At 54.5% G+C, this 19563-nt stretch overlaps 1 protein-coding gene across 2 annotated transcripts in view; it reads left to right on the forward strand.

Annotated features, from left to right (window-relative positions):
- Positions 1–7557: 7557 nt before the first annotated feature.
- Positions 7558–19563, forward strand: part of CRMP1 (collapsin response mediator protein 1) — a 46443-nt gene continuing 34437 nt past the window's right edge. The window contains exons 1-4 of one of the 2 annotated variants that reach the window (XM_077300735.1): positions 7558–8039; positions 11716–11804; positions 14860–15044; positions 16632–16796. In XM_077300735.1, coding sequence (XP_077156850.1) covers positions 7656–8039; positions 11716–11804; positions 14860–15044; positions 16632–16796 — 823 coding nt within the window. In that variant the 5' untranslated portion in view covers positions 7558–7655. Of the gene's footprint in view, positions 8040–9779; positions 10182–11715; positions 11805–14859; positions 15045–16631; positions 16797–19563 lie in introns of those variants that run through there. The other variant, XM_077300734.1, reaches the window with a different exon arrangement.

Below are 19563 nucleotides of genomic sequence, written 5' to 3' on the forward strand. Positions count from 1 at the left end.
TCAGGGCGGTTTACATAATAACACAAGAACAATACATGGAACAGTCTTATAAAACATTTGGGTAACTGTGCAATAATAACTGATAATTGTAAACATATAACATTATAATTGTATAACCAATAAACAATAAAACGTTGCAACATACAAACAGGTCCAGAGTGTATAGGTGGTGTTCTGAGGGGGGCGGGGAGCAGGGGCCCTTTGGTCGCTGTTGGTCAACCGAATGCCTGGCGGAAGAGCTCCTCCTTGCAGGCCCTGCGGAACTGTTTAAGCTCCGTCAGGGCCCTGATCTTCTCCGGGAGCTCGTTCCACCAGGTGGGGGCCAGGACAGAGAATGCTCTGGCCCAGGTTGAGGCCAGGCGGACTTCTTTAAGGCCAGGGATCCTTAGCTGGTTGGTAGCAGTGGAGCGCAGGGCTCTTTTGGGGGGGTAGGCAGGGAGGCGATCCCTCAGGTACACTGGGCCCTGACCGTGTATGGCCTTGAAGGTAATTACCAGAACCTTTAGTCTGATCCGGAATTCAACTGGCAACCACTGCAGTTGATGGAGAATGGGCCGGATGTGGGACCTCCACGGTGTTGCAGTGAGGATCCTGGCTGCTGCATTTTGAACCAGGTGTAGCTTCCGGGTCAAGACTAAGGGCAGGACTGCATAGAGCGAGTTACAAAAGTCCAGTCTAGAGGTGACCGTCGCATGGATCACTGTGGCTAGGTGTTCCGGGGCCAGGTAGGGCGCTAGTAGCTTGGCTTGGCGGAGGTGGTGGAATGCCAGCCGCGCTACCTTTGTGATCTGGGCCTCCATTGTGAGGGACGTATCCAGAATCACGCCTAGGTTCCTGGTGGAGTGAGCCATAGAGAGCTGCACACCATCCAGGGCAGGCAGGCGCGCTTCCTCACATGGGCCCTTCCTACCCAGCCACAGGACCTCCGTCTTTGAAGGATTGAGCTTCAGACGACTCTGCTTGAGCCATCTCGTCACTGCTTCTAGGCAGCTGGCTAATGCTTCTGGGGGAGTTATACTAAGGGCCATACCGCACCTCTAAAAACATAGTGTTAAGCCAGTGGTCCCCAACCCCCGGTCTGGAGACTGGTCCCGGTCCGTGGATCAGTTGGTACTGGGCCGCAGCTCCTCCTCGTCCTCCTCCCCAGCTGCTGCCTTGGAGGCTGACCTGCCACTCTGCCGCCGGCTCACCCTTGGTTCTCTCCAGTGGCCACCATGGCTGGGGCTCCCCCTCAGCGTGGCACTGCACAGCGGGCAGTGAGAAAGCAAGTGGAGCAGGGTCTCTGGCGGCGATGATGTCCCTTGGCAAAAAACTACCCTCCCCAGGCCTCAGTAAAATTGTCAAGTGTTGACAGGTCCCCGGTGATAAAAAGGTTGGGGACCACTGCGTTAAGCAACTGCAATTGCAATTGTTTAATGCTATTAAAAATCACACACCCCACCATTTCTCACCCCCTCGCTCTCTCGCTTTCTTCTCCCATTTTCTGACACTTTCAGGTAGGGTTGTGCATTGAGGTCCCTGATTTCAGAACAAGGAAATTGGCAATTTACCTGCTGAAATCATTTTTTTTCTCACGCTTTTGGGAGCCCATAGGATGGGACCCCTTGTTCCAATCTTCTTGAAACTTGCAGGGGAGCTCTAGGGGGGGTCTTCCCTCAGCCCCCTGCAAGTTTCAGGAAGATTGCACCAGGAGGTCCCATCCTGGGGGCTCCCAAGGAACATTCCCCATAGAAGTTTATGGGGAAACATGTTCAGCCTAAAGAACCTGACACTCCATTGTAACCAATGGAGCGGATAGGGGCACCCTCTTTGGGAGCCCCTAGGATTGGACCCCTTGGTTCAATCTTCTTGAAACTTTCAGGGGACTCAGGGAAGACCCTCCCAGAGCTCCCCAATAAGTTTCAGGGGTGCACCTTGCACCCCCTCCCCCCAGCCCCCAGGGAAGGCGGGGGAAGGCTTTCCAATGCAAGTCAATGGAGACATTGACTTGCATTGGCTCCAAACAGAGCAGGCCAGGAAGGGACTCTCTCTCCCAGGTGCAGGGGAACCTGTGGCTGGCATCCTAAGCAGCCTCCAGGTCAGAACTGCAGAACCAATAAGGTCCACTGAGTTCTCACCTGGGTTCCCCTGCAGAGGAGAGGGGGGCCCTGCACTGGCCTGTGGAGGGGATATCCTTGCACCACTAGGAACACTAGTGGCTCAGGGATGTCAACCTCCAGGGGAGACCTGGAGATCCCCCCAGAAACTGCCAGTGAAGCTGTAAAGCTTCACGGTGCCTACGCACTAACCCGGGAGAGCATCAGAAAGCAAATGGAGGAGCTCAGAGGAGAATCTGGATGCTCCATCCATGCTGTGGACTCATCACTGGCTCTCCCATCCAGCCTCCCCCCTCTAACAAATACAAAGCAAGAGGAAGACTTGCTTTTCACAACCCAAAGGTGTATCAAAGCAGCTTCCAGTCACCTTTCCCTTCCTACGCTTGGGCCACCGCCCTCAAACACCACAAATCCAACCGCTCTACTCAGGCCACATCCTGAGAGAGCCCTGACAGAGCTGTTCTGGGAGAACAGCCCTGGCAGCAGGAAAAAGACACATTCCCCCCACCCCAGAAGTCCACACACGGCGCAGTGGACACTGGTGGGGAATCCAACAACCTAACAGGCCACCGCTTTAAACCAGTGGTCCCCAACCTGCGGGCCGCGGCCCAATGCCGGGCCGCGAAGGCCATGGCGCCGGGCCGCGGCTCACTCTCCCTGCCTGCCCCCCCACCGCAGTAAAAAACTTCTGAGGCTGCAAGCTTGCGGCCCGGGAAACTTCTTACTGCGGCAGGGCGGGGAGAGGGAATCAGGGCTGGGCCGCGCCCATGCAGGCGCGGCCCGATGCGTGGGCGTGGCCCGCGGGCATGGCCCGATGCGTGGGCGCGGCCCGCGGGCACAGCCAATGTGTGGGCGCGATCCGTGGGGCGAGGCCAATGCGTGGGCGCGGCCCGAAGCGCGGGCGCGGCCTGCGGGCGTGGCCGATGCATGGCCGTGGCCCGATGCCCTGCCGGTCCCCAACCTCAGAAAGGTTGGGGACCACTGCTTTAAACCACCTCTAATCCAACTGCTCTACTCAGGCCACATCCTGAGAGAGCCCTGACAGAGCTGTTCTGGGAGAACATCCCTGGCAGCAGCAAAAAGACAAAAAAGACAAATCAGTGCACGCACAACAACAAACTCCTCCTGGGCACCCACTGAGAAATGCTCAGTTACTTCTTGGGTTTAACATGAGCTCTAAGGCTCACTTTGGGACTGGGAAAAGTTTTCCAAATGGGTGGCATGACTGAGGGACCCCGATTTAATCTCTGGCCCTCTGGTGATTGTAGAATTTCTGTGTGTGGGGTGTCTGAATTTTTACCTTGGGCGAGCGTTTTTCATCCCCGCCACCCAGAACAGACTCAGAGAGGATGCAGTCACGGCAATTCTGTGCTCACCTCAGTCCTCCTCCAAGAATAGTTCTGGATGGCCAAGAGCCGGCAAGTTGACCTTGAGGAAGACCAATTGCTGGACTCTTTCGGGCGGCAGGCAGGAGCGATACTCGCAGACGGTGCTGCTAGCATGAGAAAATGCCCGCTCGCTCTGGACGCTCATTGGCGGGAACGAAAGGTAGACACAGGCCAGGCGGGAGAGGGCCGGCCAGACCGCCTCCATCCTGGCCCAGTATCTCAAGGGACAGGTGTTCTCGGACTCCTGTGGCTCACCGAGGTAAGCCCTCACCATCCCTGAAGCTCGGGACATCTCTACCTCCACGCGGCACCTGGCTGCCCTATAAAGAGAGGGCAACACTGTCCTGCTAATCATGGTACGACTAGGAGGCGTGTACCAGGTGGATATGCAACGGCATAGTCGGTGGAAGTACATGTCGTCGGCCAGACGAAAGGGGTACCCACCCACTGCCATGAGCGCAGCTAGGTCATGGTTCGCAGCCCTACACCCTGCCTCAAACCCCCCTTTTGGCATGCCACTGCCAGCCCGGGCAAGCATCTCCACCATGGTCGCTTGCCTCCCTCTAACTCCACCCGCCCCCTGAGAAGAACTCTTAGGGAGAGCTCTCAAGGTGGAGGTCCCAGGTAGACTCTCCAGCCCCGTGCTGGTAGGTTGTGCCTGCGCAGGACCCCACTGCCGGCCTGTCTCTCCCCCTGAAGCAGGACAGCCTGGTGGTGCCTCTTCAGGTGGTTCATGAGGCCGCTAGTCATGTAGTGACGCTCTTGCCTTCCACGACTAACCCTCTGCCTACAGAGCTGGCACTCTGCTAGGTGGGTTCCCTCCACTGTCTGGAAGTAATTCCAGACTTTGGAGCCTTTGGACGATGCAGGCTGGCTTGCAGCCTGCGAAGTCCTCTGAGCTGCTCCTGTGAGGAGCTCGGGACGGACACAGTGTGTCCTGAGGTGGGGACAGAAGGAAGTGAGAGAGGAGGAAGGGGTCGAGATGGCGGGGCAGGGGGTGCCACCTCCATCTCTCCCTCTTGCACCACCTCTACCATCTGCTCCTGTTCCCCCCCCCATCTGAAGCCTGCTGGATCCTCGAGGAGAAGGGGGAGTAGACTGGCGGGCCAGTCCCTCACCCATCTCCTCCAGGGCTCTCTGCACCCCAAGGTGATGCCTGGGGACATGAAGGACAAGCCACTCATGTCCCCAAGGCTCACCCCGAGGGAGAGATCAGGCAACTCCTCCTGACGCCCTCATGCCTCGCTAGCAAAAGGAGCGGCACGAGGGGCTGCCTGATCAGCAGGCCCCACAGAAGTGCCAGCAAAGACCTCTGCCTGACGCACCTTAGAAGGGGGCGCTCTGGCAGCCGCCTGAATAAAGAGACCCTTGCGGACACTCTTTATTGCACCACTCCGGTCGGAGTGGTGGAAGGTCGACCCAAGACAGGCCTCTTCTCAGGTGGGGGGAAGGACGCTTCCTTCCCCCTCTCACTCCCCTCCACCCCTCTAGTTTTCTGTAGGGCCTTTCCCTCAGGGCCCCTAGCCTGACCTTCCTTCTTCCCACTCATGTTCCCTTGGACAAACTTTTTCTACTAACTGTAATCTAAGAGACAGGGAAATTTGAGGCCCTACCACTAACTGCCCTAACACCTGTTTCTAAGAAAACCTTGAAACTTATAAAACCAGCTACCTGTTTGGTTTTTTTAGACCCTAAGCTGACCTAACTTCTATGGAGTTTTCCTGTTCTCTCTCTTTTTTCTTTTTGTTTTGTTAAACTAAAGGAACCTCTCTGGGCCTACCTACGTTTAACTGGCCCTACCTAACCTACGGCAGGGAAAAATTAGAAGGAAAAAAAACCCTGTTAACACTTTTAAAGTGTTTTAAGCTACCCGAGTGTTACTAGCTAGAAGGAAGGCTGGAGCAGATTTGTGCACCAAGCCCCCACCTGATCTGTTAAGAAGAACCCCTAAACCAGTTGGCCTCTAAATCAATTCCTGTCTCTACCAGGAAAGCTGGCCTTCAATAAGTTTAATTTTTTTAACTATTAAGAAAATACTATTTTAACCTAAAACCCAAATCACTGTTCTCTTATAAAAATCCTATCTGGCTACTTAGGAAAGAAACTATCTATTCTAAAAAATTATTTGCACTTTATAATTTCTCCTAACACTATGGATTTTACTGCCTATTTAAAGGGCCACTACTTGGGCACCCCAAGAAGAATGCAGCAATTCCCCCCAGGAAGGAAACAATCTATGAAACAAGCACCAACGAGCTGCCAGCCACCCAGGGCACTCCCCCAAAGGTGGCAACCGAGAAAAAATGGCCCTGCAAGGCCCAAACTGCCAAACCAAGCCTAGCCTAGGCCAACCAAACAGCTTCTACAAACAAACAACCAGCAGCCACCCAGGGCACTCCCCCAAAGGTGGCTACCAAGAAAAACTTGCCCCACAGGGCCCTAACCAAACAAGCTAACTCTACCTAGGCTAACCAAAGAAACAGCTTCAACAAACAAGCAGCAGCCACCCAGGGCACTCCCCCAAAGGTGGCTGGCAAAAACTGGCCCTGCAAGGCCCTAAGCTAAACCAACCTAAGAACAAACACAACCCCCCCTAAACTGAAACTAGCCCCCCACCAAAAAACACCTACAACTATCAAACAACCAGCTGCCACCCAGGGCACGAAGCCCAAAGGTGGCAACTTTCATCTGCCCATATGGCTGTGTTTCCTCTGAGTTGCAAAAGGGTGACACAAAGTCATCCCACAAGAATGTAGATCTGAGCCAGCAGCATGAACCGGAGATTCTCCATTTTGAATTTGCTCCCAAAATGGCAACTCAGATGAAGCAGATAGACCAATGGCCGACAGACATGCTTCTTGGAGGCTTTATACAGGTGTGCCGTGGGTGCGTTGTGGGGGCGTGTAGGTTAGATGGAAATAACGTTTGCGAAAACGAGGAAATACTCGGACTGATGAAATTAGTTTCAAAAACCCTTGGTTGCCTAAAGTGATTGACAGGCCAAAGCATGACAAGTTAAAGGTTGCTCTCTCTTATGACTTTTTAGGACGCAAATGAGAAGGGCATATTGTGAAATAAGATGGCAGAAAAAGACAAGACAGCTGTAAGGGATGGAGGACCTGTGAGGCGCAATAAACTATGGGAAGCGGAAGGCAACTGTAAGCCGCTTTGAGCCTCCTTTGGGTTGGGAAAAGCGGCATATAAGAACCAACTCTTCTTCTTCTATTGTGCTTTACCATTCAGGGGGTGTTTCGCTATTTAGATGAATGTGCGGAAATACCCCCCCCCCCTGAGATGCTGTGGAGATAGAAGGAAGCTGCAGAGATGAGTGAAAAGTGAAGGCCTGAAGAGACGTAAACAATGAAGGGAAGGCACAGCAAGCCAAGGAAGGCTATGGAAACCTGGCAAGAGAGAGAAAGACCCCCCCCCCGCCGCCCACAGCTGCTGTGACAGCCAGAGTGGAAAGGTGTGTGGTGCTTTCTGCTTCCCTGATCTAAGATGACTATTACAACCTGACATTCGAGATAGAATGCCTTCATGTGGAGGATTTCTCATTTCTTGAAGTAATATCTTGACTAGCATGTGGAAAGGTTGCCTTTGCCAATTGCCCTGGTGATGCCTCCTGATGCAGAGGAGGGGCCCTGTGTGAGTGTGTGTGTATGGGGAAGGGGGAGGAGCTTCTCCGTGCAGTGAACTGGGCGGAAGGCCAGCAAGGAGGGCCCCTAGCCCCCACCCCCAGACATTCCCCGGGGGCATCCCCAAGTTGTGAGCACGCCTCCCCCCGCGGGAGCTGCTGTGGGTCTCGGACAGGTGCTTGGGCGGCGGCGGAGGAGCTGCCATCCTCTTCCCTTTTCTGGCCGCCTGGCTTGCAGGTCCCCGGAACGAGGTCTGCGGCTGCAGGACCCCCCCCCCCCCCTCGCCGCAGCCTTCCCGACAGGCTCCCGGGCCAGGCACCGGGGGGGGGGGGGCGGGTGCTGAAGGGACAGCTCCTGGGGGCGGCGCGGCCCCTCCTCCTGCCAGGCTCCTCCTCCGGCGCGGCGCTCGGCCCGCTCTGCAGGCGCCCCGCCCCTCCCCGCCCCGCCCCTCCGACCGCCTGCGCGCAGCCCCCGGCCCGTGGCCGTGCCCGTGGGAGGCTGGGCTGGGCTGGGCTGGGCTGGGGCTGCGGGGCGGGATGGCGGAGCGGGCGCGGGCGCGGGGCCCGGCGGCGGAGGACGAGCTGCCCGTGTACCTGGCGCGGCCGGGGACGGCGGCGCAGACGCCGCGGCAGAAGTACGGCGGGATGTTCGCGGCGGTGGAGGGCGCCTACGAGAACAAGACCATCGACTTCGAGGCCTACAGCGTGGGCAAGAAGGGCGCCCGCACGCCGCGCAGCCGCAGCCGCCACGACCTCCTCGACGGCGCTCCCGGCGACGGCTGCAGCGAGACGGCCAGCGACGCCAGCGAGGTCTCCGGCTCGGCCATCAGCTCGCCCGGCGCCGACCGCGACGACAAGCCGCCCGCCGTCCGCATCCGCGAGCCCGCCAAGGAGCGCCTCTGGCTCCCGGGACTCGGCCAGGTACCGCGCCGGCCGGGGGGGAGGGCTGGGCGGGGGCCCCGGGACCCCCCTCCCTCTGCCAAGCCCAGGGCCTCCCTCGTGGCTTAGACTGCCGCTCGGCTCAGCCCCGGCGCCTGCCCTCTCCCGCTCGACTACCCCGCAGAAGGGGGCGGGAGGCCTGCCGCCGTGATCTTTCCAGTCGCCGGAGCGGCACAAAGACGCTGCTGGGTTGGCTGGCCAGGAACCTCCGGGGGTGGGCAGCCCTTTTGGGGCATGCAGAGCAGCACAGCCCATGCCAGGACAGACTTTATACCCATTTCCCCAGTTGTGTGCACATCTGTATTACTTGAAGACTAAGCCTCCCCAGCATTGAGGCAGGTAGTAGACTCACTGGCCCCAGGCCTGCCACGGAGGTTTGTGGGGCGGGGGGGGGGGGTTGAACCTGGGTGGCCATAGACCCCATGCAACACTCTGAGCCCCATCCCCCACTGGCTTCTGTGTTGGTCTGAAGCCACAGAGCAGAGCTGAATGCTGCCCAAGGAAGCTGGTGGGTCTGATTGGGGCCCCCAGAGCCTGACTTTCTTCTGTGGCTTCCAGACGCATTCTGAGCTGGGGTACCTGTGCTGCCCTGGGCCCCCACTGGTTCCCCCTTCTTTCTGTGTACAGGGATACTCATCTAGGCTTCCTCATTTTTGTCCCCCTCATGGTTTTTGAAAAGAAGGGGTCATGGGGTAGGCCCCTTTCCTCCCCTTGCTCAGGGTATTAGGGCTGCTAGACCCCGGCCTAGGCACAAGTGCACTGCAGAGCCCTCTGGACAAGCCCCACTGAAAAAATGGTGTGTGTGTGTGTGTGGGGGGGGTCATCTTTGTTTCATGCAGGAAACCCTCCATGTCGTTTGTGGCTGAGGCCTGTGGACATCCATAGGTGTTCAGACAAGGGCAGAATCCTGTGAACCAGCCTTCACTCTGGGGTCTGCTCCCTAAACTGGAGCTATCTGAAAACCTTGTCAAGGTCCCGTGCTCTTGGAATCATTGTTCCCACTAAGCTGTGCCAGTGAGTGTCCCCTCGTGGACACAGGAAGTCCTTCTCAGCACCAGTCTGGAGCTGGCAGGGTCTGGCACTGCCCACGGTCCATTGCCCACGGTTACAGCAGTTCTGTTCTGGAGGTGAATTGCCCTGCTCACCAGGGAACATGGCTTGGCACATGACTCTAATTTGGCTTTTCATATTCTTGATGGTCACTAAATTCAGGTCCAAGATCTCTTAAACTGGTTAGAGTCCATGGCTCAGTCTGGCCAGTTAGGAGCTCCCAGCTGCTGCTGCTGGATTGATGGAGATGGATCCCTGGAGCCTGATTTCCAGCACTTGGTACCCTTGGGATCCTAAAATAGATCTCCTGGAGAGTAGTCATCATTGCTGCCTGCTTGGGAGTCCCAGGATGAGGCCTAGACTCCTTAGGTGCATCTGAGGGCAACAATCTGAAGAACTTAAACGATTGGTCCTCTCTAGGACTTTTGAGCATTCCTAACCTGCAGGGCGTCAGGTGGCTTACAAAATAAATAAAGTACCTAAAAATACATAAAACTGAAGTCTAAATGGACAATTTAGGACTGCACTATTCAAGCACAGTCATTGATCAGTAAAACCAGCTGCACAGGTGGGGAAACCATAGGCTAGGCAGGGGTATCCCTAGGCTCCAAGGGGTCCGCTTTGCCAGCCAGGGGCCCAGCAGAGCAGGAAGCCAGCAGAAGCGCCCTCCCTTTAGGCCTGGGAGGCATGCGGAGCACCCCCATCACTCCCAGGGCCGGGCGGGGGTCGGTCGCCGCAGCTGGTCTCTGGCCTAGGGGAAGGGGCGCGGCAGAGGCACCTCCCCGCAGGCTCGGCCGCCGCCGCCGCCGCCAGAATGCGGTTTGCGCAGGCGCGGGGCCCCTGGGCTTCCCCGCCCGTCCCCGGGCCCCCCTGCGTCCTGCGGGCGCCTGCTGGGCCGGCCGGGCTGCCGCGAGAGACGCCCTCCTGGGCGGAGACGGACGCCCCGGGGCCCTCTTCCCGCCGTCGCGCGTCTGGGCAGGGCCGGGGCAGCCCCCTCCCGCCCCCCGCTTTGTTGCCGCCGCCGCCGCCGGCATGGCGGCCTCGCCGGGCCCGAGGAGCCTCCCGCGCCTCACGGTGGGTGGGGGTGGGGGGGCTGCCTATTGTTCGGCGCCGCGGCGGGAGGGGGGCGGGGGCTGGCGAAGGCGCGCAGGGGACGGCCGGGGCGGGCGGGCAGGACCCCGGAGAGGTGCCGAAGACGCCGGGCGGGCCCTGCTCCAGCCGCGCCTCGAGAGGCTGGAGCCCCGCGCGGATCCCCCGGAGGGGAGAAGGGTGGCCCTCGAGCTGCGAGACCAATGTGCTTGGGCGGCCGCCCCAAATTGTAGTCCTGGACACCCCCTGCCCCCGCCGCCGCCGCCCTGCATGGGCTCGCCTTCGAAAGGGCCGTCGCAGGCGCTCAGGCGGCCTTGGACTTGCCAGCGTGGCTGTGAGTTTCCCAAGTGCTGCATGGCCGGTTGAGGCAGCGAACTTCCCTCAGATATTACAGGGGGGGGGGGTTTAGTAGCCAGGAAGAGCTAATTAGAATCAAGAGGCACCTTCAAGATCGACAAAGATTCGTTCAAGGCGTGAGCCTTCCATTGTCTGGGGAAGTGTGCATACACAAGAAAGCTCACCCCTTGAACGAATCTTTGTTGGTTTTGAAGGTGCCCCTGGATTCAGGTTTTGAGGTCATTAATCAATATAGCTAAAATTGGATTAATGCAGCTGGTCAGAACTCTGGAGAGTAGCAAATTAGCATACAGTCCTACCTATCTATAATGCTGGAGGAAGTCTGTTTTAATGTGCCTGAAGTGTGCATCTGAAATTTTGTTGATGCGCACACCCCTATATTCAGAAAAATTTACTCTCACCATCATGATATTTTAGCCATATAATTGTAAATCTCTTGAAAAATGATGTCAGATTTGAATTCTGTTTTTAAATGCTGCCCAATTTTTGGACTGGTAGTATTTCTTACCTGAGTTACCAAATAGCTATTGGGTGAGAAAAAGATTCGGGCTCCCCCTTCTCATGGCAGAGAAAGGTTCCACTTCCTTTTACGCCCAGTATTAGTGAGCAATATATGCATCATGTAAACCGGTGGTCCCCAACCACCGGGCTGTAGCCCGGTGCCAGGCCGCAAAGGCCCTGGCATCGGACCGCAGCTCCCTCCCCCCCCCCCTGCTGTAAGAAACGTCCCAGGCCGCAAGCAAATCGGCCCGGCAAGATTCTTTTTGTGGGAGGGGGGGAGAGGGAAGCAGGGCCACACATGCATGTTTGCGCCATGTGCGGCCGCAAATGCGCATGTGTGGCAGTTTCGCGCATGCACAGGAGTGCCGCATATGTGTGTTTGCGGCCGCGCCTGGCGCAAACACGCATGTGCAGCCGGGCGATTGCCCCTCCCCACTGCCGCCGGTCTGCAGCCTTAAAAAGGTTGCGGACCACTGATGTAAATGAACTCTGAGAAGTACAGCAGAGCCACCCAGCCGATTCTTTTGGTGAGTCCTTGGGGCCTCTGAGATATGTTCTGTTTCCTGCGGCTGAGGTTTCATGGCACACAACTTTGATGGCAGTTGAATTGCTCATTTCTATATTATTTCCCTTGTTTTCTGTGATTTGTTTTTCCCCTCAGAGTGATCGGCTACTTATTAAAGGTGGACGGATTATCAATGATGACCACTCATTCTATGCAGATGTGTACCTCGAAGATGGACTTATAAAGTTAGTTTTTAAACTCTGAACTTCCTTTTGATACTGACTACATCCTGGCCAGTTTAAGGCTCATTACTATCTCTCAGCAATTGCATGTAATAAAAAAAATATATTGTAGGGCAGTGGTCCCCAACCTTTTTATCACCGGGGACTGGTCAGTGCTAAGGGATGCTGCCAGCAACAGCTGCGCAGTGCCACGCCAAGGGGGAGCCCCAGCCATGGCAGCCACCAAAGAGCACCAAAGGTGAGCCAGCAGCAGAGTGGCAGAGCAGCTCCCGAGGCAGCAGCTGGGGAGGAGGACGAGGAGGAGCCCCGGACTGGTACCAGCTGATCCGCAAACCGGTAGCGGTCCCCAGACCGGGGGTTGGGGTCCACTGTTGTAGGGTAAAGAACGTGCAGACAATGCGTGTGCACACACATGTTATGTGTGCATGATACTAAGTTAAATGTTGTACAAAGATTCAGGTGGACAGCTGTGTTGGTAAGAAACTGCAGAAAAAAGTTTGGGCATTTCCGCACATCGAAAAAAATAGCATCATGGTAGTGTAATGGTGTAGTGCTAAATATTATTGCACCTCCAGCCATTCCTCACCTTGCTGTCTCGCTTCCATTTACCTTTTTGCACTTCTTGCCTGCTGGAAATGATGGAAGATAACAATGCGCTTTACATGCGACTCTCTTCTGCCTGTCAGTAAATCCTGGCAACCAATCCTTTTTTTCAATGCTTGCTAAGTTTTTTAAAAATGCAATACTTCTCTATTGAAATGCCTATGCATCTAATCATAGATGCATGGTGCCTTTATATTGCCACCCCTTAAGTTCCTGATTTTGTTTTTTTGGGGAGGACTTTAGAGAGGCATGCTTTGTGTGACAACTTTGGGGGAAAATAATTTTGGACTTTGTCTGCATGCTTGTACGCCTATTTGTTGCTCCAGGCAGTTCATGTTAAAAAAATATCCCATCCCCAGGAGAAGGGAGAGGAAGGCAGGTGCAAGGTTGGGACATTGGAGGTGAAGATAGCACTTCTTCACCTGCACAGATTCCTTTTGTTGGTGGCCTGCTGGGTGCTTTCCTGCTGGGTGCTTTCCTCTAGTTGGCACTTTTTAGATTGGGGTCAGTCAGTCAGTCAGTAACCTTTTATTGGCATAAAATATGTATAAGACATATAAAAATAGGGTTTAAAATGTCAACAAAATAATAAAATAGGCTATGGGGTTACATAAACAAACAGATCTTAAAATGATTAAATAAACTATAAAAGATAAAATACAAGGTAGGCAGCATATTATAAAAGCATCTTAGTTAAAACTCTGGTAACTAAAATGGTTGGGTCTTTGTCAGAGAGCAGAAATTGCAAGGTCATAGATTTACTTACAGAACGCTTTTCCCAGCAAAGCTGTCATCTCGACACTGCTCATATAAGGGGCAATCTAACAAAATGTGTGAGACAGAGTCAGGGCAGCCAGAACCACACGGACAGAGTCTCGCATGGTATGGGATATGGTGGAATCTTCCCTCTAAGACCTTTGAGGGGAAAGCATTCATTCGTGCCAGGAGAAAAGCTCTTCTCAGGGGTGGGACATCAAGAAGATGCATAATATTTCTCTGCATAGTGATGCCAAAGAATGCTGGTGAGCAGATTCGAGGCTGGGTAGGTATGAGTTCCTGCTGCTCATGGTCTAATATTCTCTGTTTAAAATCCGGAGGATACATTTTTCTTCCAGAGGTAGTAGGGAGTTCAGGTCGATGCCAATGGAGACTAATTTTTGTTCAGTAGCTTGGAACCATCGAAATTTAAGAGGGTCACTTTTGAGACAAGTTAAAAGGCTGCCAGTTTCTATTCTAAAAAATTGACCCAAAATTTAAAAGTAGCTATCCAGGCCCTCATCTCTACCCTAATTTGGCCAAATTCTGCGCAAATGGCATGGTAGGAGACACAATTGGGAACCCCTGCAATTTGCATATAGGAAGCAGATTGACCACCCTCAATAGATTTATTGAAGGCAGGAACCCATAAGGGGCATCCAAACAGGAGCTGGGACATCACTTTGGCATTAAAAATTTTAATTGCTGCAGGAATAAATTGGTTACCTTTCGCAGAGAAAAAGAACTGTTTTATCAAGGAAGATGAGGATTTGGCCAGATTGATAGCTCGTTGGCAGTGGGAGCGCCATTTCTGGTTATATTGGAAGGTAACGCCTAGATACTTAAATGTTTTGACTTGTTCTATTGAAGTGCCTCCAATATATTTCTCGGCCAGGCATGAGAGAGTTAAACAATGATCTATAGTAGAGTTACCCTGCAAGAAACCAATCTGTTCAGGGCCTATAATTCTTTGAGAGCGAGCCCAATCAGTTAGGGCTCAAGATGTTTTGCATAAATCTTACTTATAATAAACTAATAGGTCTAAAATTATTAGGGTCGTTATGGTCACCATTTTTAAACATGGGAACAATGATCGAATTCAACCAAGGTTGGGGTAGCGATTCCCCAACTAGCGCTTTAAATGGAGTGTGTAGCCAGCTGCTTGCTGCCTGGACACTGGATGTTGGCAACGTCATGTGGAGTGACTACCTAAAGTAAGGATTTCACTACATTTAACGAGTGTAGAAAGGCCGTTTGAGTCCAGTGGCTCTTTTAAGACCAACAAAGTTTCATTCAAACTTTGGTGGACTGAAAAGTGCCACTGGAATCAAACGTCTTTTAAAAGTTGTAGATTAGACCTAAAACTTGATTTTTATACCTGAGATTTTCAAGATTATTGTTCCAGGTTTCAATTTGATAATCATGTTGTTCTTTGACTCTTGGAGTCTCCTTCCACAGACCTGTTTGTTTGTTTGTTATATATTTATATATACTGCCCTCCCCGAAGGCTCAGGGCGGTTCACATAAAACCGAACAGAAACAGTCCAGATAACTTAGATTAACAACAATGAATGAAGTGAAATAAGCAACATGGAACAGTAGAAAATTGTGGGAAACATTTTTTGACAGGGGGACTCTGTGTGCCTGAACTCAGTGGTTCTAGGTAGTGGAGTAAATAGCCTTTCTTATTTCTTGTTAGGCAAATAGGAGAGAATTTGATTGTCCCTGGGGGAGTGAAGACCATCGAGGCGAATGGGCGCTTGGTTATTCCTGGAGGCATCGATGTCAATACGTACCTCCAGAAGCCGTGCCAGGGCATGGCCCCTGTGGATGACTTCTTCCAAGGCACAAAGGCGGCTCTAGCAGGAGGCACCACCATGATTAGTAAGTCCCGGTGAGATGCTTAACTGCAAAGGCTGCAAGTTCCTTTCTCCAGAGACTTGGAGAAGAATTTAGTCTCCTTGTTCCACGTGATAAGGGACAAGGCCAGAACTTTTTCAAAAGCTGTCAGTTGAGGCAGCTCCTGTGGGTGTCTGCCAGTGGGTTTTCTGCTGGCCAAATAGGGCATAGGAGCTGCTGCTCGTTGAAGACCTTGGCCTGGATCCCTTGGGGGTTCCACTGAAGGAAGTGGGAGGAGGGGAGATCTCATCCAATTCCCCTCCTTGCTTCAGCCCCCTGATGTCAGGGCCTTTGAGGGTTACCCAGCCTCTATGGAAGGGAGGTGGAGGTGAACATCCTTTGATTACCTGGACTGTATGCCCAGTGTGACCGCTGTGTTTGGAAATATCTGTATATTTTTCATAGTCCTTTATGCCTCTTGCACTGACGTTCCCAGTAATCTTCTGCAGGGAGAGATTTGCTGAGCCTCAGCCAGAGAGCTTTCTGTGGGTCTTGGGATCACAGCCCTGGGTTTCCCTCCAGGAGCCTGTTTGCCTTCAAGCTTGCTTGCATTAAAAGAGCACGAGTGGGATGAGTATGTGTTCAGGCCTAGTTCTTGCGATCTCCTAACTGAGAAAACAAAGAATATACCCGGAAGCCTTGTGTGTGGATTGGAATGTGAACCTCTCTTGCTCAGGTGCATTATTCTGCCTTAAATCCCTCTGTTTATGAACACGAAAAGGTAAATAAAATTAAAATAGACTGCTACTAAGGGTGTGCAAACACACACACCTCTCCGATATTTTTGATATATTGAACAGCCCTGCTCTTCTAAGCCTACCATCCTGGCATTCCCTTGGCATCAGTGGAGAGCTGACTCTCCTGTAGGAATGACACCCGATCTGGAGTAAACACGTTCTTTCCCCTTGATAGAGGCTTTGCGGGGAGGTGATTCAGTGGGTGATATTATTTACCTCCATGCTATGAAAGGCTTCGACTGCCATTTCTACACATTAAGCCTCTGTTAGAGGGGCAAGGCTCTACCATATGCAGGGTGGTTGACTGCACACACAACCCTTCTGTCTTAAGTGAGGCATTTTGTTATTTGACAATAACGGGACAAAAGGTGGATATTGTTTCTTGTCCATAATGTTGCTTTGACAAAAAAGGAAGTGAAATCCAATGGCAGGGCAGCACTGTTCCTGGGAGCGCCACTGTGATATGTTGATTTAAGTTTTGGTCTAAGATCTGGAAGACATGGGTTCAAGTCTCTCCTTGCCTGTGAAGCTGACTGGATGACTCTGGGTGCCAGTCACTCTTGCCCACTCTAATTTACCTTGCTGGACTGTTGTGAGAATAACACTGGGAAAGAATTACCGGGTACATGACTGTGAGCTTCTTGGAGAAAGGGCAGGATTAAAAATGGATGGATAATGAAAACATCTGGTTTCTCAAGAAAAGCATGCAGTTTCTTTAAGACTTTGGAAAACAACATGCCCAATAAAACTTGCAGTGCTTCTGCCAATGCTGTGTGGATTGTCATGGCTCACAAATCTCAGATGTCACATGATCTGTGTCCACTCCCCCTTGCAGTTGACCATGTCCTTCCGGGACCGGGCTCCAGTTTATTAACTGCGTTTGAAAAGTGGCATGAGGCAGCGGACACCAAATCCTGCTGTGATTATTCTCTCCATGTGGATCTCACCAGCTGGTACGAGGGGATCCGGGAAGAACTGGAGATCCTGGTGCAAGATAAAGGTCAGTAATGGGCTAGGGGAAGAGTGGGAGGTGCGCGGCAGAGAAGGCAAGAGGCATTTTTTAGCAAAAGGATGACTGTCAGTTAATTGGAACGTTGAATGACACTTCTGGGGTTCTCCCGAATTCAGTAGCACAAATTATGCGGCCCAGAGCTTGGTGCTTCCCATTTTATATATATACTAGTAAAAAAGCCCATTGTATCAAGAAGACAATGGGCGCTAGCAGGCGGGGACCAGAGCGAGGGGCAGGCGAGGGACAGAGCAAGGGACAGGCTACCTGAAAGAGGAGGCGGGTGGCGGCTCCTCAGCGTCTCGTAGTTTTTGGCGGGGAGTCCCAGGCGTGGTGCGCTGGGCTGCGGCGGCTCCTCTGCGTTTTTTTGATCTTCTGCGGCTGGGGGGGGTGGGTTCTTTCTGCTGCTTCTCGGAGGCGCGCCGGCTGGAAGCGGCGAAAGGCTCCACTGGGTTTTTTTTTTTTTCTGCAGGTTCTGGGGCAGTGGTCCCCAACCTTTATTAGGCTGGGGACCGGCAGGGCATCGGGCCGCGCCCGCCACGCCCACGCTTCAGGCCGCGCCCGTGGGGAACGCCCGCGGATCGGGCCCCGATTCGGGCGCGGCCTGGCCCTGATTCCCTCTCGGCGGCTGGAGTCTTGCCTCGGCTGGAGTCTTGCTAGAGTCTCGGTGGCTGGAGGTTCTCGGCGGCTGGAGTCTTGCCGGGGACTCCCTCAGGGGCCGGCCTGACGCGGCGAGAGGCGCTTTGCGCCTCTCACCGCATCAGGCCGGGAGCAACTGCGAGCCGCGCTGTGCGCGGCTCGCAGTTACTGGGGCTGGGAATCAGAGGGACCAATCGGCAGGCGCAAAGCGCCTGCCGATTGATCCCTCTGATTGTCTGTCATGAGGAAGGGTCCAATCCGGACCCTTCCTCATCCCGGACACATCCCGCCCCAGAACCCCTTACTGTTTTATTTAGTCCGTGGCGCCCGCGGCGCCACGGGCGGTGTACAGACTAGATTTAAGGCCCGCTGTAGCCCAAATACAGCGGGCGCTACCGGGCAGGCGGCTGGGTGTGGGGGGCCGCCCCCAGCGAGTCAGAGACGCACCGAGCCTGCTCTTTTCCCGGGACGAAGCCACTCCCCCCGCCCCCTCCCCACCTGAGGCCGCTGCTTCGTCCTGGATAAATTTAAGACCCTTTTCCCCGGGATGAATCTGCTCCCCCTGCCCCCCTCCCCACGCGAGGCCGCCGCTTCATCCCGGGTAAAAAGAGCAGGCCCGACGCACCGAGCCTGCTCCTTTCCCCGGGATGAAGCTGCTCCCCCTACCCACCCAAAGCCGCCACGAGCCTGCTCTTTTCCCTGGGATGAAGCCGCTCCCCCCGCCCCCCTACCCACTCGAGGCCGCCGCGAGCCTGCTCTTTTCCCTGGGATGAAGCTGCTTCCCCCCGCCCCCCTACCCACCCGAGGCCGCTGCTTTGTCCCGGGGAAAGAGCAGGCCCGGCGCATCAGAAAGGCGCCCAGCCTGCTCCTTTCCCCGGGATGAAGCTGCTCTTCCCCTTTTCCCAGGATGAAGCCACTCCCCCCGCCCCTTCCCCAGCCAAGGCCACCGCTTCATCCCGGGGAAAAGAGCAGGCCCGACGCTCCGAGCCTGCTCCTTTCCCCAGGACGAAGCCGCTCCCCCCGCCCCCCTTACCCACCCGAGGCCGCCGCGAGCCTGCTCTTTTCCCTGAGGCGAAACCATTTCCCCCCCTCCTCCTCCCATGGTCCCAGCTTGTGGGCGGCGAAAGGAGCAGGCCCACCGCGTCTCTGCTGCTTTCGCCGCGCATAAGCCTTTCCCCTCCCCCCCTCCAATGTCCTGGCTTCGCCCTTACCTCTCGGACTGACAGGAGCAGGGCCACACAGGCCTCCACAGACGCTGGCAGTGCCGTTGGTGAGTGAGGGGATACAAAATCACATGGCCCATGCTTTGGGCTAAGGATTGTTAGGTGGGGCCAAGACCTGCAAAGGAGGGAGATCTGCTGGGGCCTTCTGGGCAAGTGCTTCTCAAAGGGGTCTGTCCTTCACCCTGGTCCTGCTGCCAAGGCAAAGTCAGATGTCCATGCTGAAGAGAGTGAAGGGGTGATCCTCTGGCATGGATGCCGGTGGTTAAGTGGGGCGGATTGGCGGAGTGCAGGTGCCTCGCAGCAGGGCTGTCTGGGTGCTCGATGCCTGGCATTGGGAACAGTTGCCGTTGGTGACCACAACATTTGTTCCTTACAGGTGCAAGAGGTGTGTGTTGGTATGGAGCGCAAGTCCTTTTTGCATGGGAGCCTTATCCATGTGTGGCATGGTACAGGGTGCCGGGGGTCGATGGGCACCCTGACTGAGCGGGTGGGGGTGTCTGACCTGCTTCAGGAGCACCTTCATTGTGTAGTGCTTGGAGGGGGGAGGGCTCCTGTGTTTGTGCTGAACCCATTTGCTTGATTTGACTCAGGGCTGCAAGGGCATCGTGGCAGCATTGGGTATGGTTTGAAGCTGGAAAAATGTGATCTGGAGTCTCTCCACCCTTACCAGCCCTGGGTTTGAGATCAGTCAGTCTGGCCTCCCTGTGTAGACCAGGGTTTGCGGTGGGAGGGAGGCCCTTGTTTGGAAGCTTGCTTGGAAGTTGGTGGAGTTTCCTCCCAGAGGTCTTCTGGGACGAGCTGAAGGCGATTTTATTGTTTTTGGGTGGCGCTGTTGGTTTGTCTGAGGTCGGGCTGTGGACATGCTGCTTTTTTGGTGTTTTTGGCACCTCACACAC

This window comes from Paroedura picta, chromosome 10 (genome assembly GCF_049243985.1).
Source record: "Paroedura picta isolate Pp20150507F chromosome 10, Ppicta_v3.0, whole genome shotgun sequence".
Taxonomy (NCBI): Eukaryota; Metazoa; Chordata; class Lepidosauria; order Squamata; family Gekkonidae; genus Paroedura; species Paroedura picta.